The sequence below is a fragment of the Labeo rohita genome, unplaced genomic scaffold (assembly GCF_022985175.1).
Source record: "Labeo rohita strain BAU-BD-2019 unplaced genomic scaffold, IGBB_LRoh.1.0 scaffold_505, whole genome shotgun sequence".
Classification (NCBI taxonomy): domain Eukaryota; kingdom Metazoa; phylum Chordata; class Actinopteri; order Cypriniformes; family Cyprinidae; genus Labeo; species Labeo rohita.
The window spans coordinates 33398-49999 of record NW_026129426.1 but is presented as its reverse complement, the minus strand read 5'-3'; the positions used below and the strand labels follow the sequence as shown (position 1 = coordinate 49999).

The 16602-nt window shown below is 33.9% G+C and overlaps 1 protein-coding gene across 7 annotated transcripts; it reads right to left on the bottom strand.

The window, feature by feature from the left end:
- Nucleotides 1-259: 259 nt before the first annotated feature.
- Nucleotides 260-16602, bottom strand: LOC127160959 (probable serine/threonine-protein kinase irlA). Of its 7 annotated transcripts, none has more exons than XM_051103599.1 (12): nt 16288-16602; nt 12952-13039; nt 12808-12873; nt 12560-12723; nt 12294-12420; nt 9935-10567; nt 4964-5127; nt 4540-4760; nt 3774-3926; nt 3183-3315; nt 2927-3003; nt 260-2311 (listed from the first exon to the last, which is right to left on the bottom strand). In XM_051103599.1, exons 1-12 carry the CDS (start codon nt 16327-16329, stop codon nt 2215-2217), a joined length of 1965 nt encoding a protein of 654 aa, XP_050959556.1. In that variant the 5' UTR covers nt 16330-16602; the 3' UTR covers nt 260-2214. The 7 variants fall into 7 exon arrangements, 5 of the variants coding, with proteins under 5 accessions (XP_050959556.1, XP_050959557.1, XP_050959558.1 ...); XM_051103600.1 differs by having other exon boundaries at nt 260-929; XM_051103601.1 differs by lacking the exon at nt 3774-3926.

Sequence of the window (16602 nt, the reverse complement as noted above, 5' to 3'; positions counted from 1 at the left end):
CTGAAATGTTTTCCTTTAAAAAACATAATTTCTTTATGACTGAAGAAAGAAAGACATGAACATCGGGGATGACAAGGGGGTGAGTAAATTATTTGTAAACTGTTGTTCTGGAAGTGGACTTCTCCTTTAAGAACTCAAATACGGTATTGACAACCGTATTCTGCTGCTGTGTGAATGTGGCCTAAGTCTTCTGTTAGCCAAGAAGCTGACTGAGGAAAGAGCCAGTGAAAGTAAAAAGCAGAAACAGAAGGCAAAGTGATAATGGTAAAAATGGAGCAGAGTTTATTGAATAGTCTTAATTGCATATGTCTCAATGCTCAGACTTCGTCTGAAGAAAACAAATATTGTTCCAAGTATTGTTATACCAAACTGATTCACAACATCCCATAAACCTTGAATTTCCATAAAAATTCCCTCGTATTTCTTATTCATAAAGACAAACAGCCCTTGAAACCACACAGTCATAAGACTAAACAACAATGAAAAAAATATATATATACATAATAAAAACAACAATAATATAATATGACTAATCAATTAATGAATCAATGAAATGGGCATATAAATGATTATAATGATTATTATAAATGAGTATATGTTTACATGATAAATGATTATAAATGAATGAAGAATACAAAAAAAGCAAGTAAAACACAAATGTATGGTTGCTCTCTTGAAGCAAAACACACACAGTTTGCATTTGAGGATCCTCAGATCCTTCATCCCTCCCCTCTTAATCATATATGACAACATAAAATGATTATTGCAAGCAAACTTTCATAATCTTTATCATACTTTGAAAAGTTTGAATGGCCAGTCCATACTTTTCCCTTCTACATGTTCTCAAAAGAGCAGGTCTTCTGTGTCATACCACGTATCAGCATCGGTTGAGGAAGTGTGTCTAACATTGGGTGATGGATGACTGTGAACTGTTTCAAAACAGTTTGATTAGGATATTATATAACCTTTTCACTTTTATTTTTGCCTCTGTCCCAACTTTTTTGGAATGTGTTGCAGCCAAGAAAATCAAAATTTGGTTATATTTACAAAATAAAATTAAACGTTGGCCACTAAGAGCATTGGAATTCTTTTTCTTTGTACTTTAATCAATTGAATAAAGGTTAAAGAGAATGAACAGATAACATATTGTTGATTTTATGACATTTCACGAAACATCCCAACTTTTCTGGAATTGGGTTATACTAAATTACTATAAACAGGAAATATTTCCTGCACCTTTTAGTGGATTTACTATAAGAGAGACCTAGCTTTGTTTAACAAACCAGTTGTTCCAATAAAATTTGTATTGTAAACCTTAAATAAAATAAAAGTAAAAATGAAATAAAAATAAAAATTTGTATTGTAAAACTTAATTTTAAAATTAACAAAAATTTTTGATGTTATCAGCTTCTGTACTCTCTTATAATCTCAAAATCCAAATTTCCACAGATTTTTCCAAAAAGTTTGTGCAGAAATCGCCAAAAAAGCGATTTCATCTGGCCCTTGCAGTTATCATAATAAATGGCTAATGGCTAAGGATTATAAATGATTATATGAATACATGATTAGAAATGAATGAAGAATGAAGAATGAAGAATAAATTAATATTTAAAAAAGAAAGTAAAACACAAATATTCTTTACGGAACTGATAATTTAACAGAATAGCTTGAATAGCTTCTGTCTCTTTAAATGTTTAGTTCTAATTTATTTGAATTGATGTAAAACATTAATTCAATTAGAGCCTGATTAAAGATAAATAGTGTCATATAAATTAGATGTGAACTATTTTCATCGTTTACTCACCATCATGCCATTCCAAACCTGTATGAATTTCTTTCTGTTGTGAACTGAGAAAAACAATAGTTTTTCAAAAGAAATAAGTCATACAGATTTGGAATGACAAATGTGAGTAAATGAAGGCAAAATTTAATAGCAGTAAATGTTCTGCATTCTAGCTCAAAATCAGTGCTTTACTGTCAAGTGAATTTCTATGTGACGAAAATGTATTAAGTTTTTTTCAGTAGTATCTATCATTATTTGTTTCTGTCCTGTTTTATTTGTTCATTTATTTACTCCAATTTAAGGCCCTGACAGGTCACATGTGTCTCTTCACCCCTCCATGGACAAGCTAGAACCTAAAAATTCTAGTGCCTATGGCAGAGGCTCTCTCATCTCCCACTCACAACAAGGTGCTGATAAACTCCTTGATCATCTTAAGACCAGGTATAGTCCCAGCCTTCATCTAAAGCCAGTCTGTATAAGGTGCTGAAGAAATCGGGAAAACTGTCAAACTTCTTATCGTATTTTTTACTGGAAACAAAATACATAGAAATAATAATGTGAGTAAATTCAAGAAAAAAATGTACTGACTAGGGGCTGATTGCATAAAAGGTTAAGACTAATCTTTAAAGTGAGTCAGCTAATTTTTCCTTTAAGACTGGTCATAATTTTTAAATGCAGCTACATACAAATGTAGATTAGTCTAAGTTGAATCCAAAAAATAAGACTGATTACTTATTGGTTAACTGCTAGTTGGTCAGACTAGTTCTTAAAGACACTGTCTTAACATAGAGACTAAGTTTATGCAACTGGCCCTAGGACACGTTGTTTGTTCTAGTCAATACATTCTAGTAGAACTTGATAGAACTAGAACAAGTTAGACCACTAAGGATCATTATGGAACCTGAGATAAACTAAATGGGAGAGTGTTTTGCATTATATAAGAAATCTTTTTTCTGTATTCAAATGCAAAACTCAACTCTTTTCAACCTCTAACAAAAAGCTTTAAACAATTAAGTCATAATTTAGGTCAATGTGTTGTGCTTTAAGCAATTCATTTGTAGCTTCAAATGAACAAATCATTTTCAAAAGACAAGAACAGAAAGAAAACTAGGATCTGGATAAAATATTTTTTGTACATCTTACTCATGTTTCAGCTTGTTGCAGTAAGTACGCAGCAGGCCAAGTATGTCCTCCGGAAGATTTTTGTCAACACCTGAAAGCTGAAAATACAATGCGAGTAGTAAACAATTACAAAATTATTGCGATCAAAGGAATATCACCAACTTCAGATGATAACTTAGATGTAATGACACACTATTTACAGATATTTTATAAACAACAATTCAGGAAGGAAATGCATAATATTCTGTGAGTCATGTAGTTGGATATTTCTACCCACCTCTGATTTCCATTTATTAAATGATTTGCCTTGCGTAATTTTCTTTGCAGAGACGCAAAGCTTAGAAAGATTTTCTAAATTTCTGATTTGGTCTTCGTCTGTCTCTCCTAGCATCATAAGGATTGTAGTTTTCCTAAAGAAAATAGCAGACAAAGAGCACATCAAGAAAAACAACACAATACTTGTACAAGATTGGCGAAACAACAGTGCCATTTTCTTTCAGAAGAGCTGTTTTTAGGAGTATGAATATTAGAAAAGTGTCTAAAGTACTGAGGAGAAATAGTATTGAATTCAGATAATGGTAAAATAACAAATGTTTATGTAATGCAGCATTGGTTGTATGACAGGAGTCAAGATTACCAAAGCCTTTTTACCCTACACTGTCAGAAAAATGGCATAGTTCCGTAGCTGAGGTGGTACCCTAAGGTAAAAAAGTAAAAAGGTACATGTTTGTACCTTAAAGGTACATTTTAGTACTATAAAAGTACATATTTGTACCTTTTCACTTTTGTACCTTAAGGTACTGCCCCAGTGACAGAACTGCACCTTTTCTTCTGAAAGTGTACACATCAAACACCTTTTATAATTTACCTGCTTATGTCCTTTTTTTCACTTAAGGTCCTTTCTACGGCTTCTTTTGCTGTTAGGCCTTCTTCAGCTTTCTTAGTTTCGCAAATTTTTGAAATATTAATATAATACTGGACTTCATTTCTTTCACCCAGTTTCATAATTACTCCCTCTTTTCTGAATAATCCAGAAGGCAAACAAGTTTAGCAAAGAACAAGTATATATTTTCCATAAATACACATCAAGCCCAACATTCACCATCATCATATATTTTTCTTTCAGAGTAGGACACAAGCACAAATTGTTTCATTGAATGGGTTAATTAGGGAACATCTGATTAAAGGATAAATGTATACATAATATTTAAAGAAGAAAGAACTACATTAACAGCACAACGTTATGAACTTTCATTTAACTGCTCAGAACAACATATGGTTATTACAGTAATTTGTTCTTACTAATAGGCAGCAAAGGAGGATCAGAAACGATGCAGACTGGCAGCTCAAGATTAAATGGTAAGATAAAGAGCCCAAAGTCTAGAAACAAGATCTTGGCAGTAGAGTCAAAGAGCTGCTTTTGTCAAAGAAACAGCATCTGAAATAGTGGAAGTAAACACATCAAAGGAGCAGAAAATAAGTAAAATGATGCAGTGGAAGATTAGGCATAAAATATTAGGGATAATTGTGAAGAAACACCTTACAGTTTCATGTAACTGCCACTTTCATTGGTAAAAGCAAAAATAAGGAGCAAAGTATTTCTTCCTAAGGATCAAACATGAATTTTAATTTACCGTTTATCATCCCAAAAATAAGGGTGATTTAGGACCTTGTCGATGGTCGGTCGCTCATTTTTATCTTTGTTGATCATCCATTCTATGAGATCCTTTGCTGCAATATCTTCAATATCACCAAGAGAATATTTCCCTTCTGAAATGTTCACCTCACGGCGGATGCCATCACCAAAAGGATGTTTCCCATCAGAGAGGATGTAATAGGTTAACATCCCTGCTACCTACAATAAATTGTGCAAAACAACGTTATCTAACAGGGGACACTGCACAATACTAACCAACGGACATTATTAAAATAGGAAGAGTGTAAGTATAATCACAAATAGTCATGATTTCTGTAACCTAAACTGATAATAAAATCCTATTTTAGTTAGATGATCTCATTATTATCATGGCTGCAGTTCATTCATGATATTTCACAAACCTGGATGTCTGAGCTCTTTTTGTAACTGCCTTTTTCAGTCTGATTCACAATCTCTGTTGCCTCCCAGCCTTGTGTACCAGCTCTGTCAGTATACATTGTGGTTTTCCCCTCCTCCAGTCTGCGACTTATACTGAAGTCAGCCAGCCTTGCTCTTCCTTCTAGATCTATTAGAAATATGTTAGAATTGTGAATACATTGAACTGAAATTTAATTCTATTGTTCTTTTAAAGTGGTTGGGGACCAGTGTCTGTTAAACATGATGGTGAGTGAATGATGACTAAAACTAAAATGTTTGGTCTCTTTAATCTGGTGCTCTTCGGTCACTTCTGACCGAAAATTTTTCTGTTTTAAAATTTTAAAAATCACAGCTTCATCGGAATGGTATGAAACTCTGTGACTTTTATGCCATTTGGAATGTCAACACAAAAAAAAAAATTGGGCATGATTCAAGCAGGCTAAGTGGTCGTAAAAAAAATAGTCACACTTGTACTCTTCGGTCTAAAATGACCGACCATAGGAAATGAATGGGAAATCGACAAAAATACAAATATTCAGAGAATTTTTGTGTGTACAATCTACAAATCCTCCACAATGCTGAAAAAAAGTACACAGCAGTGAAGGGGTGACACTCTAAAACACACCCATTCATAAACACACCCATTCACACACACACACACACACACACACACACACATTATATACACACCTCTCTTCGGTCACTTTTGACCGAAACATTTTCGGTTTTGAATTTTTCAAAAATCACAGCTTCATCAGAACGGTACCAAATTCAGTGACTTTTATGGCATTTGGAATGTGAACACACATAAAAAATGAGGGCACGATTCCAAAAAAAAAAAAAAAACAACTTGTGCTCTTTGGTCTAAAATGACCGACCACAGGAAATGAATGGGAAATCGACAAAAATACAAATATTCAGAGAATTTTTGTGTGTACAATCTACAATTCCTCCACAATGCTGAAAAAAAGTACACAGCAGTGAAGGGGTGACACTCTAAAACACACCCATTCATAAACACACCCATTCACACACACACACACACACACAAACATTATATACACACCTCTCTTCGGTCACTTTTGACCGAAACATTTTCGGTTTTGAATTTTTCAAAAATCACAGCTTCATCAGAACGGTACCAAATTCAGTGACTTTTATGGCATTTGGAATGTGAACACACATAAAAAATGAGGGCACGATTCCAAAAAAAAAAAAAACAACTTGTGCTCTTTGGTCTAAAATGACCGACCACAGGAAATGAATGGGAAATCGACAAAAATACAAATATTCAGAGAATTTTTGTGTGTACAATCTACAATTCCTCCACAATGCTGAAAAAAAGTACACAGCAGTGAAGGGGTGACACTCTAAAACACACCCATTCATAAACACACCCATTCACACACACACACACACACACACATTATATACACACCTCTCTTCGGTCACTTTTGACCGAAACATTTTCGGTTTTGAATTTTTCAAAAAATCACAGCTTCATCAGAACGGTACCAAATTCAGTGACTTTTATGGCATTTGGAATGTGAACACACATAAAAAATGAGGGCACGATTCCAAAAAAACAAAAAAAAAACTTGTGCTCTTTGGTCAAAAATGACCGACCACAGGAAATGAATGGGAAAACGACAAAAATGCAAAAATTTAGAGAATTTTTCTGTCTCTTTCTCACACATCCACACACACGCACAAATGAACTGTAACACAGCAAAGTGAGAATATGTAAAATAAAAAAAATATATATAAAAAAATTACATATCCAGAGTGCAAAAGACACACACTCTCTTGCATATACAAATTCAGAGAGTATCTATGTATACAATCTACAAATCAGCTGCAACGCTGAAAAAAGTGAAGGGGTGACACTGATGTAGACACATCCACTCACACACAGACGTGCACACACACACACACACACACACACACACACCTATGAACTACGGTGTCTATAAACAGAGCAGAGTTTTGAGAATATGTAAAATCCATTCAATAACTCAGTCATAATTCAGCGAAAGCTCACAACAGTGAAGGGGTGTTACTCTAAAACATACACATTCATAAACACACACACACACACACACCTATGAACTGTGCATTTGGAAGCTCGGGCTTGTTCCATTACATTGTTTCGAGCGTTTTTTTTTTTTTTTTGAAGAAGCTTTGTGTCAACAGCATAAGAAGTAAAAAAAAAAATAATAATAATAATAGTCACATGGCGATATGTTCCTGAAGGTCATGCATCGTTTGTTTCACAACTTGCTTACCCAGGTTTCTCTCATGTCCATGGACTGTACATTTACCCATTTTTCTCAAATATCTCAGACGAGTGACAGCTTGTCATTTTGATTTCTTGCAGCTCTTGTTCTTGTCATCAAATCTCACAACCCTTGACTGTGTGTGGAATGTTTTCTGTCTCTCTCACACATCCACACACACAAATGAACTGTAACACAGCAAATTTTGAGAATATGTAAAATATAAAAATTTTTAAAAAAAAAAAATACATATCTAGAGTGCAAAAGACATAAAGTGTTAAAAAGGAATTAATTGTATTTTTTTTTTTTTTGTACAAATTCTGAATTAAAAAATGGGTAACAAATACTTCCTTGTGTTCTCTTTCTAACACAATGTTTAGGTTTGACTGTAATCATAATACAAAAAATTAACACTTCAAATCATATTTATAACAAAAAACTATCCCAAACTGGATAAGAAATAGTCTTTGAGATTATTTAAATGTATGTTCAGCTATTCCACCTAATAAAAATGCTGAATCAATTGTCTAAAAACAACTAGGCAATTCACAAGCTGCTCTGTAGAGAACTATACAGGCATCAAGTTACACCTGTCATTACAGATGTTTTTCTCGTTTTTTACAACCAGATGGCGCTAATCTGCCTTCAAAAATTAGTGTTGAATGGCTGAGTCTCTATTTTAACCTGAAATACTGCATTAATTAAAAAATAATAATTTAAAAAAAATAAATAAAATTTTAATTATTCTCAATGGCAAAAAAATGGATATTAATTACAACATAAATATTAATTATTACCACAAAACCCTCTCAAAATGCAAAATAAAAAAGAAAAAATATTATTAAACAAAAATGAATTTGAATGGTTTTACTGAAAAAAATTACAAGATGCGTTACAGGTGTCCGGTCACTTCTGACCGCGAAGAGCACAAGTGTGACTCCGAAACGAAGAGCACCAGAGGGTTAAAGGAATAGTTCAGTCAAAAATGAAAAATTGCTGAAAATTTACTCACCCTCAGGCTATCCAAGATGTAGATGAGTTTATTTCTTCATCAGAACAGATTTGGAGAAACTTAGCAATAAATCACTTGCTCACCAATGAATCATCTGCAGTGAATGGGTGCCGTCAGAATGAGTGTCCAAACAGGGACTTCAATTAGAAATCAATAAGACAAAAATGAATCATTAAGGTGTTTTAACTCTAAACCATCACATCTGGCCAAAATATCAGTCCATAATCCACTGTAACACTTCCTCCAATGAAAAGTCATGATATGTTTCTGAAAGGGCGTTTGATTTGCATTCAAAAAAAAACTGAGAAGACAGTTAACAGTGATTCAAACTAGCCACCTTATGCTGAAGAACTGCCGTTTTGAATTCAAAATAGGCCATCTGTGTGATTCACACAGATCCGATGAGTTCTTTGAAAACTCTTGCTACTTCATACTTCAGTAAAAAAAAAAAAAAAAAACAATACAAAAGTTATAATAGTGATTTTAAAATGTCTAAATGTAAGTCCAAAAGCTTGTGTAAAGAACTATATTATAGAGTGGAAATGGTAAATGAGACAACGAATGATCTTCTGCTGTCATCTAGTGGTCATAGCGAATATCATGACATTTAATTTATAGTTTTTTTTCTATCAGGTGGCAGAAATCTTGCACATAAGCATGTCAAATTTTCAACAAGATGACTTCTTCACTGGAGAAAGCAATAATAAGGACAGAGAACTCAATAGTAAAGAAGCAATGGTTTGAAGTTAAAAACATCTTGATGGATTTGTTTCGTACTGTCATGAATCTGGCTGGTGACCTTCGGTCCGCTCACCACCAGATGTCGCTCTTGCACTTTCACATCACACAGACTGTTGCACTACACCCCAGATTACATCTCCCATCACCCATCGCGCTGATTGCGCCAGACACCTGTGGCCAATCAGATGTGCTATATAAGCCCTGGACTTTCCCCCTGTTACTGACCGAGTATTGTGGAGTTGTATTTGGGAGAATTGTATTAGTTGCATTTAGTGCTCGCCTAGTGCTAGCAGCCTTAGTTTCCTAGTTCCCAAGTTCCCTAGTTCCTGAGTTGAGCTTTCTCGCCTGGCCATCTCGTTTCCTCTGTCTCGCCGCCTGCCTTGTGGATATCTCGCCTGTCTCTTTGGATTAACCCTTGCCTCGCCCTTCGGATTACGTTCGCCATTCATCGACCCACGTCTGCTGCACGGACTATTCTTGTGTCTTGCTCCTCGTATACCTGTTTGCCACTGTTACAACCCTGCCTGTTTTTGACGATGTCTTTGTCACGTTTCAATGAAAGTTCGCATTTGGATCCGCTCACCTCTCGTCTCGCTCGTTACACTTACAAACTCGCAGATTTTGATTTCACAAGGTGTTAATTGATGTCATGTAGATTACTTGTGATGTTTTTATCAGCTGCTTGGGCTCTCATTCTGACGGGGACCCATTCACTGCAAAGGATCCATTAGTGAGCAAGTGATGTAACGCTTAAGTTCAAATGAAAAAATAAAGTCATCTATATTTTGGGTGGCCTGGGGTTGAGTACACACTCAGCAATTTTTCATTTTTGGGTTAATTATTTTTTTAATGTAAGCCAACAGTAAAGTTTAATTTATATTATTCTATAAACACACAAACAAACAATACTATATGTGTATTAATACCTATCAAAACATTTCTGGGCTTTATATCTCGATGTATCACATCAGCATGGTGAAGAACTTTAAGGCCAAGAAGCATCTCATTCACTTTTCTCTTCAAAGTGTTCTTCTTTTCATTTTCGTTTTGCTCTGACTGACGAAGATATTCCATGTAGTCCACTAGATCATATTCACAAAGCTGGTTTGCAAGATAGTAAAAATCTTTATCTTTTACAAAGGTCATATACCTGACAATATTTTTGCTTTCCAGCTTTATACTTTGCATCAGCTTCAGTTCATTTTCAAAGTCTTTGTTGTTCTTTGGGTTCTTGGGTATTATTTTAATGGCCACCTCAAAGCCGTCTTCTCTTATTCCAATATATACTTGGGTGCCGCCTCCTCCAGAGCCTATCATGTACTTCTCATCTTTATAAAAGTAGAGGCTGCCTATATTTTTTAAGTCAGGCTCTATTAACAGCTCCTTTATTTTTGTACTATGTCTTGTAGAGGATTCGTTCCGCCAGGTGATTTGCTTGTCCTCAGACCTTCGTTGGACAGCTTCCATCTGTAGTATTTCCATATTTTGAGAGAGAGATTCAGTTTCCAGTACTTCTGATGAAGTCTGCGCAGATGACCCTGGAATCTCTTGTTGAACTCCTACAAATAAATAAACGTTGTTTACTTTAAAGTTATAAGAAAATATAATTAAGAGGTCAGGCAATTTTTTTTTTTTTTTACTTTAAGTTGAGGTTTTATATCTCAATTGCACAACCCAGCATAATGCAGTACTTGTTGACAATAAAATTATAATTATGCATCCTTACAACTTAGAATTTAGTATAAACATATTAAATTATAAGTAAAACTTAAACTACAGATATTAATATATATATATATATATATATATATATATATATATATATATATATGTGTATATATATATATATATATATATATGTGTGTATATATATATATATATATATAATATATATATATATATATATTAAAAATTAGTCATACACAACATATAAAGTATAAACATCCATTCAGATCTAGAATCTAGAATCTCTCACCTTGTTGTTAAAGATCTTCGACCAGGAAAGGCTCATTCATTTTAAACAAATGATGCACGGAACAAGCTGTTCATCCTGGTTAGGGTTGGGTATTGTTTGAATGTTATCGTTATCTTAATAATTCCTAGTTTCGATTCCAAAAAGTCCAAAAATGAGGTCAAACATTTTTATTCCATTTTTTTTTTAGAAAATTTCTGTTGCAGCTGAATAACATGAGCAAAAATCAGCAGCCTACAGAACACTTTAGTCCTAAAAGGAATTTTTACCTATGGTTTTAACAAAAAATACCACAGCAAAAACAACTAATAAATGACTAATATAAATTTCAAGTAAGTAAACAGGATAGGAGCAAGCAAATAAATCTGCAAAAGCATAATTGGCATTTTCTTTCTCATGTATTTACTTTCACTTTCGACAAAAAAAGGGCTGTGTTTATGATGACATACTGACATATTTTGTGCATATTGGGCAGTAAATGTGAAAGAGAAGTCAGATCCCACTCGGAACAAGCTTTCCTGCAGTGGAAATACACGGAATGGACACAGGCCGGGAACCTGCACCCGAACCATTGTTCATTGTGCTTGCGCTTCAGATGTGTGTGGTGCACACCAGTGTTGCCAAGTCTGCAGTTTTCCCGTGGAATTGGGCTACTTTAACACTGTTGCCGCGGGTTGTTTTTCATGTCTGCAGGTTAAAGCATCCTCAATAACGTAATATTTGGCCCCTGGAATGCTAATTTTACCAGGGGAGCCCCGCCAAAAAAAACATGTATTTTATCCCCCAGAATGTGTTTTTTTAATTTTTCTTCTTATTTTGTTTTTACTTTTGGGCTAGTTTTAAGTAGCAAATGGACGGATTTTGTTGTGAAAACCTGGCAACCCTGGTGCACACAAACAGTGCACAAGTTCTTTCCCTTTCTGCGCTTAAATCATTTGTTTTTAAACTTTAAAATGCGAATGCAGGAACCATTAAGCAGAACTGAAATGCCCGTGTCTTATCAAATACCCGATTCATGGAAATTTGGAACTATTTCTAAAGTGTGTCCATGTAAACATACCTATTGATGTATACATACAATTTTATGTTACAAAAGTACTTTATAATTTAGCATTACAATAACAGGAATGGGAAAGTATCAAATCAGTCTTGATGCTAAATGCAAGCTTCATTGTCTTTATTTAAATAATATATGTTCTCACTTTAAAAATTATTATTTAAACTGTCCAAATCTTATGGAAAATTCCTGTCAAGTTGGATTGTGAGATTCGCTTGTGAACGCAGGGCTTTAGGGGAGAAACAGCTGTGCTTACGGTTCAGGGGTCCGGCTGCTTGGATGGCCTGGGAAGGAGGTTGTGTGGTGGGTCTGGAGAAAACAGGCGGCTCCTCACCAAACTCCACTGTCATGACCTGAATAAGCCCATACAGATCTGACTGAGGCTAATGGGCCAGGACGAAATAAATCAGAAGTAAAAGAATGAATGAGAGCTTCAGGTTCCAGGTGCCTGAATATTATCAATCACTGGCAAAGTGTATTCAAATAGAATGAAATAATTGTATGTAATGGATTGAGTCATACATGTTTCCACTCATGCAGGTATGGCAGGTAGATCTTGCCATTCCTGTCGATGTGTTTGCCGGTTTTGATTATCATCGCACTGGTGGGCTTCACAAAACATACAGGAGGATTATAGGGATGCGTATCCAGCAGCCACAAGCACACTGGAATATTATACACATTCCCTGGAATACAAAAACATGCATGCATGGTTATATAAGTTATAATGCTGCCTTCATCTTTACACTATAAACAGTTGTCTAGCTCACCTCTATAACTAATTGGAACAGTTCCTGCGAGGCTCATTAATGTTTTGGATGATTGGTCATTAAATACTGTGAAACAAACATCAGTTATTCATGGAAAACTCAAATAATTATGTTTCCAGAGACCTAGAAAACACAGAGTCTTACTGTATGCATCCATAACAGGTTTAAGGTCTTTGTACTGAGAGATGACATTTGTTATGTCTCGGACAGTGTCATCTTTGTATTTGTATTTCTGAAATAAAAAAAAATAATACACCTATAAATAACCCAACAAAATATTGTCTCCATTATAAAGCCTTATCACAATGAAACTTATGAAAATACTGTATCAACATGACACATCAAATTATTTAAATGTGCATTCAGTAATAATCTGTTATATACATAAAAAGTTTGCTTATGGTATTAAAGGGGTCATCAGATGCCGATATGATTCTTTAGGGTCTTAATGAAAAGTCTCTAATATACTTTGGTTAAAAATTCTCAATGGTAGTGTAAAGTCAGCTGCCTTTCTGCCTCGCTGCCTTATCAGGCAGTGACTTCGAAGGCTGCGAAGGCATCTCTAGAAACAGTTTCAGACAGACTTCAGAGGCAGCAGAACGTGACGCTGTTGCTAGGTTACCTAACCGTTAAGTTGTAGATTTTGTAGAAAAACGATCTTATACAGTTATATATGAATGCTTTATTAATAAATAAAGACCTCAATGTCATTACCCACCGAAGGTCTGTGCGTCAGAGAAGACGACTGGCAGTTACTTTTTGCTTAAAAAAATAAAAGCACTGATGCAAGTAATATTGCAGAACAGATCATTGTTATTAGTGGCTGTTTCGTCATTATTGGTAGTATATTGTAAATATTATTCTTATTCACTACTCATTTGAACCCTTTTAACATTTTATTAAACACTATTATTACAATATATATATATATATATATATATATATATATATATATATATATATATATATATATATATATATATATGTCTGTATATATATATATATGTATATATATATATATATATATATATATATATATATATCTGTATGTATATATATATATATATGTCTGTATGTATATATACACACATATATATATATATATATATATATATATATATTATGCTTTTTACACTATTACGATTCATAAAGTATATCATGGTCAAGATTTCATCTATTTTATAAAGTAACAAGTTTAATTTCACCATAATATCCATTTATATAGCCTATATGACGCACACGCACAGGATTACAACTAATTTAGCATAACATACAGGGTCCTGCAAGTCATCTGTAGGAGATAAAAACAAGACCCGCAAATCCATGACCACAGAACAGCAGAATATGAACGAGAGAATATGAAGTCTCTCGTTAAGTGCTTTCCTCCCGTAGAAAACCATGAACACTTAATATGGCTCAATGTATTAAGATGCAATTAAAAGATCAAAATCGATATACAGTTTATTAATATAATGTATATGTAGGCTGTGTTGTGTTTTCCTTCACAAAACGTGGCATAATGTGGCATAACGGATTAAGATTATAAAGACTAAACTCAATATGCTCCTATTCATTATTAAAACAACTACACAAGGTGAGCCCAGAATAAACGCAACGCCATGTACATTCACGTTTTCCTATAAAGAATAATCTCTAATCTCTTTTATATCATTCTCTTTTGTTTATATTGATTTTCTGTGGGAGGAAAACGTCTATTTAACGCATTGCGTTCTGGGCTCGTCTGCTTGTCTATACAGAATTGGCCCTTTTAATAATCACCTAATGCCTTTCTTATGGCGCGTCCATATCTGCTGGTATATCGTTTGACTATAGTAAGGTTTATATTGAATTTGGTCTTTATCATCTTAGTCCGTTTTGCCACATTAAGCGTTTGCTGGGCAAGTATGAAAGTGAAAGTCTGCGCATTCATGGCCATATGCTTGCCTTGAAATACTTTAAATTAATAAACTATATTACATATTTGATCGTTTAATGGCACTTAATGTATCTTAATACATTAAGCCATATCAAGTGTTAATGGTTTTCTACGGGAGGAAAAAGCTTTGCGTTCATATTTTGCTGTTCTGTGGCCACGGATTTGCGGGTCTTGTTTTTATCTCCTGCAGATGACTTGCAGGATCCTGTACGTTATGCTATTAAATTAGTTTTAATCATTTAACCACCACAGCATCTTGTCTCCATTGGCAACACGCATCATTTGTGTGGATTGCAAGTGACGTTGCAGGTAGCTGAGAGTGCAGGTGGTGATTGCGAGTGACACTGTAATTTAGTTTATTTTTTCTTGTCTTCACCACCTGGCTACTGTTGTAAAATGTTGAGAGATTTAAATAAATAAATAAATAAAATAAAAATAAAATCGGCTGCAAGTGACGTCACTTCCGGAAGTGCAGATGTCTGAAAGTGCAGGTGCAGATGTCTGCAGCCAGACCCTATTGTGGCCCTGCTCCAGCATCGAAACAAAGAGGGCGCACTGTTACAACTGATCTAAGGTAAGACGCTCATGTCAGTCAACTATCGTGTGAGCGGCCTCTGTCGGTGTCAATTTGAAAAAGGGGATATTATTTTTACAGATTAATTAAAAACCACTGCATGGATTTTTATCATTATAGGGTAGATTTGTACATACACTGACAACACACATCAATGTTCAAACAACATGTAAAAGTGAACTTAGCATCTGATGAACCCATTATAAAATATTAATATAATTATTTTGACTTTAAAACTGTAAAACAACATATGAAATTTCCAAAATCCAGTATGCCAACTATTTTAGTACAGTTTACATAAATACAGACAAATAATCTGCCTAATACAGTTGAAAACTTAAAAAAAAAAAAAAAAAAAAAAAAATTGCCTTTGCAACTAAAATAAACTGAACAACTAAAATTAGCAAAAAAACTTAACATATTAATATATGATAGCATATGCATAATACTAAAATAACACTGTATATTTTATATATTTAATAAATGGTTCAAATATATTTTATCACTTATAATTATCTTTACATTAACAAGAATGAGAAATTACACAAAAAAATCTGATGCTAAAAACAATTATCTTTACGTAAATAATATTCTTAATATTTAAAAATTCTTATTTATAATTCATTATGTCTTCAAATGTCTTAGCACATCTGTACGAAAATATATTTAATCAAGATATCAAATGATTTAAATGTACATTCAATAATGATCTGTTAAGCGTTATGTGTAAAAATATTTGCTAATATTATTCAAGTTATTATAAAGTATTAACATAACTTCTTTGAACTCAAAACATATCTATATGACAATTATCTCAGTACATCTTACATAAACACAGACAAATAACCTGCCTAGCACAGTATATATCAGATTATTTTTCATTTTGACACAATAATATCAAATAATGCTCATATTCTTCCCCCCCCCTACATTTTTTTAAAGAATAAACACCAAAAGGCACGATACTGACCTTCAGCATCTTTTTAAGAGCTCCTTCGTTGACAACAGCCATGATATACTACACAAATATAAACAAACACAATAAACTCCTGAGGGGAAAAATAATAAATGTGTGAATGTGAAATATACGCGTGTCTGAGTTCAGGCCAAAAACGCTACAACAAACCCTGAAACACTGGTATGAACGCCTGCTGTCCGAAATAAACACACCCTAAAAACTCATTCATGTAGTCCGAATTGTAATTATTTACTGAGAATTCAATAAATATACGTAAAGTCGACTAGTAGTGATGTTACGGAACACGGAAGCTACGGAAGCAAGCAA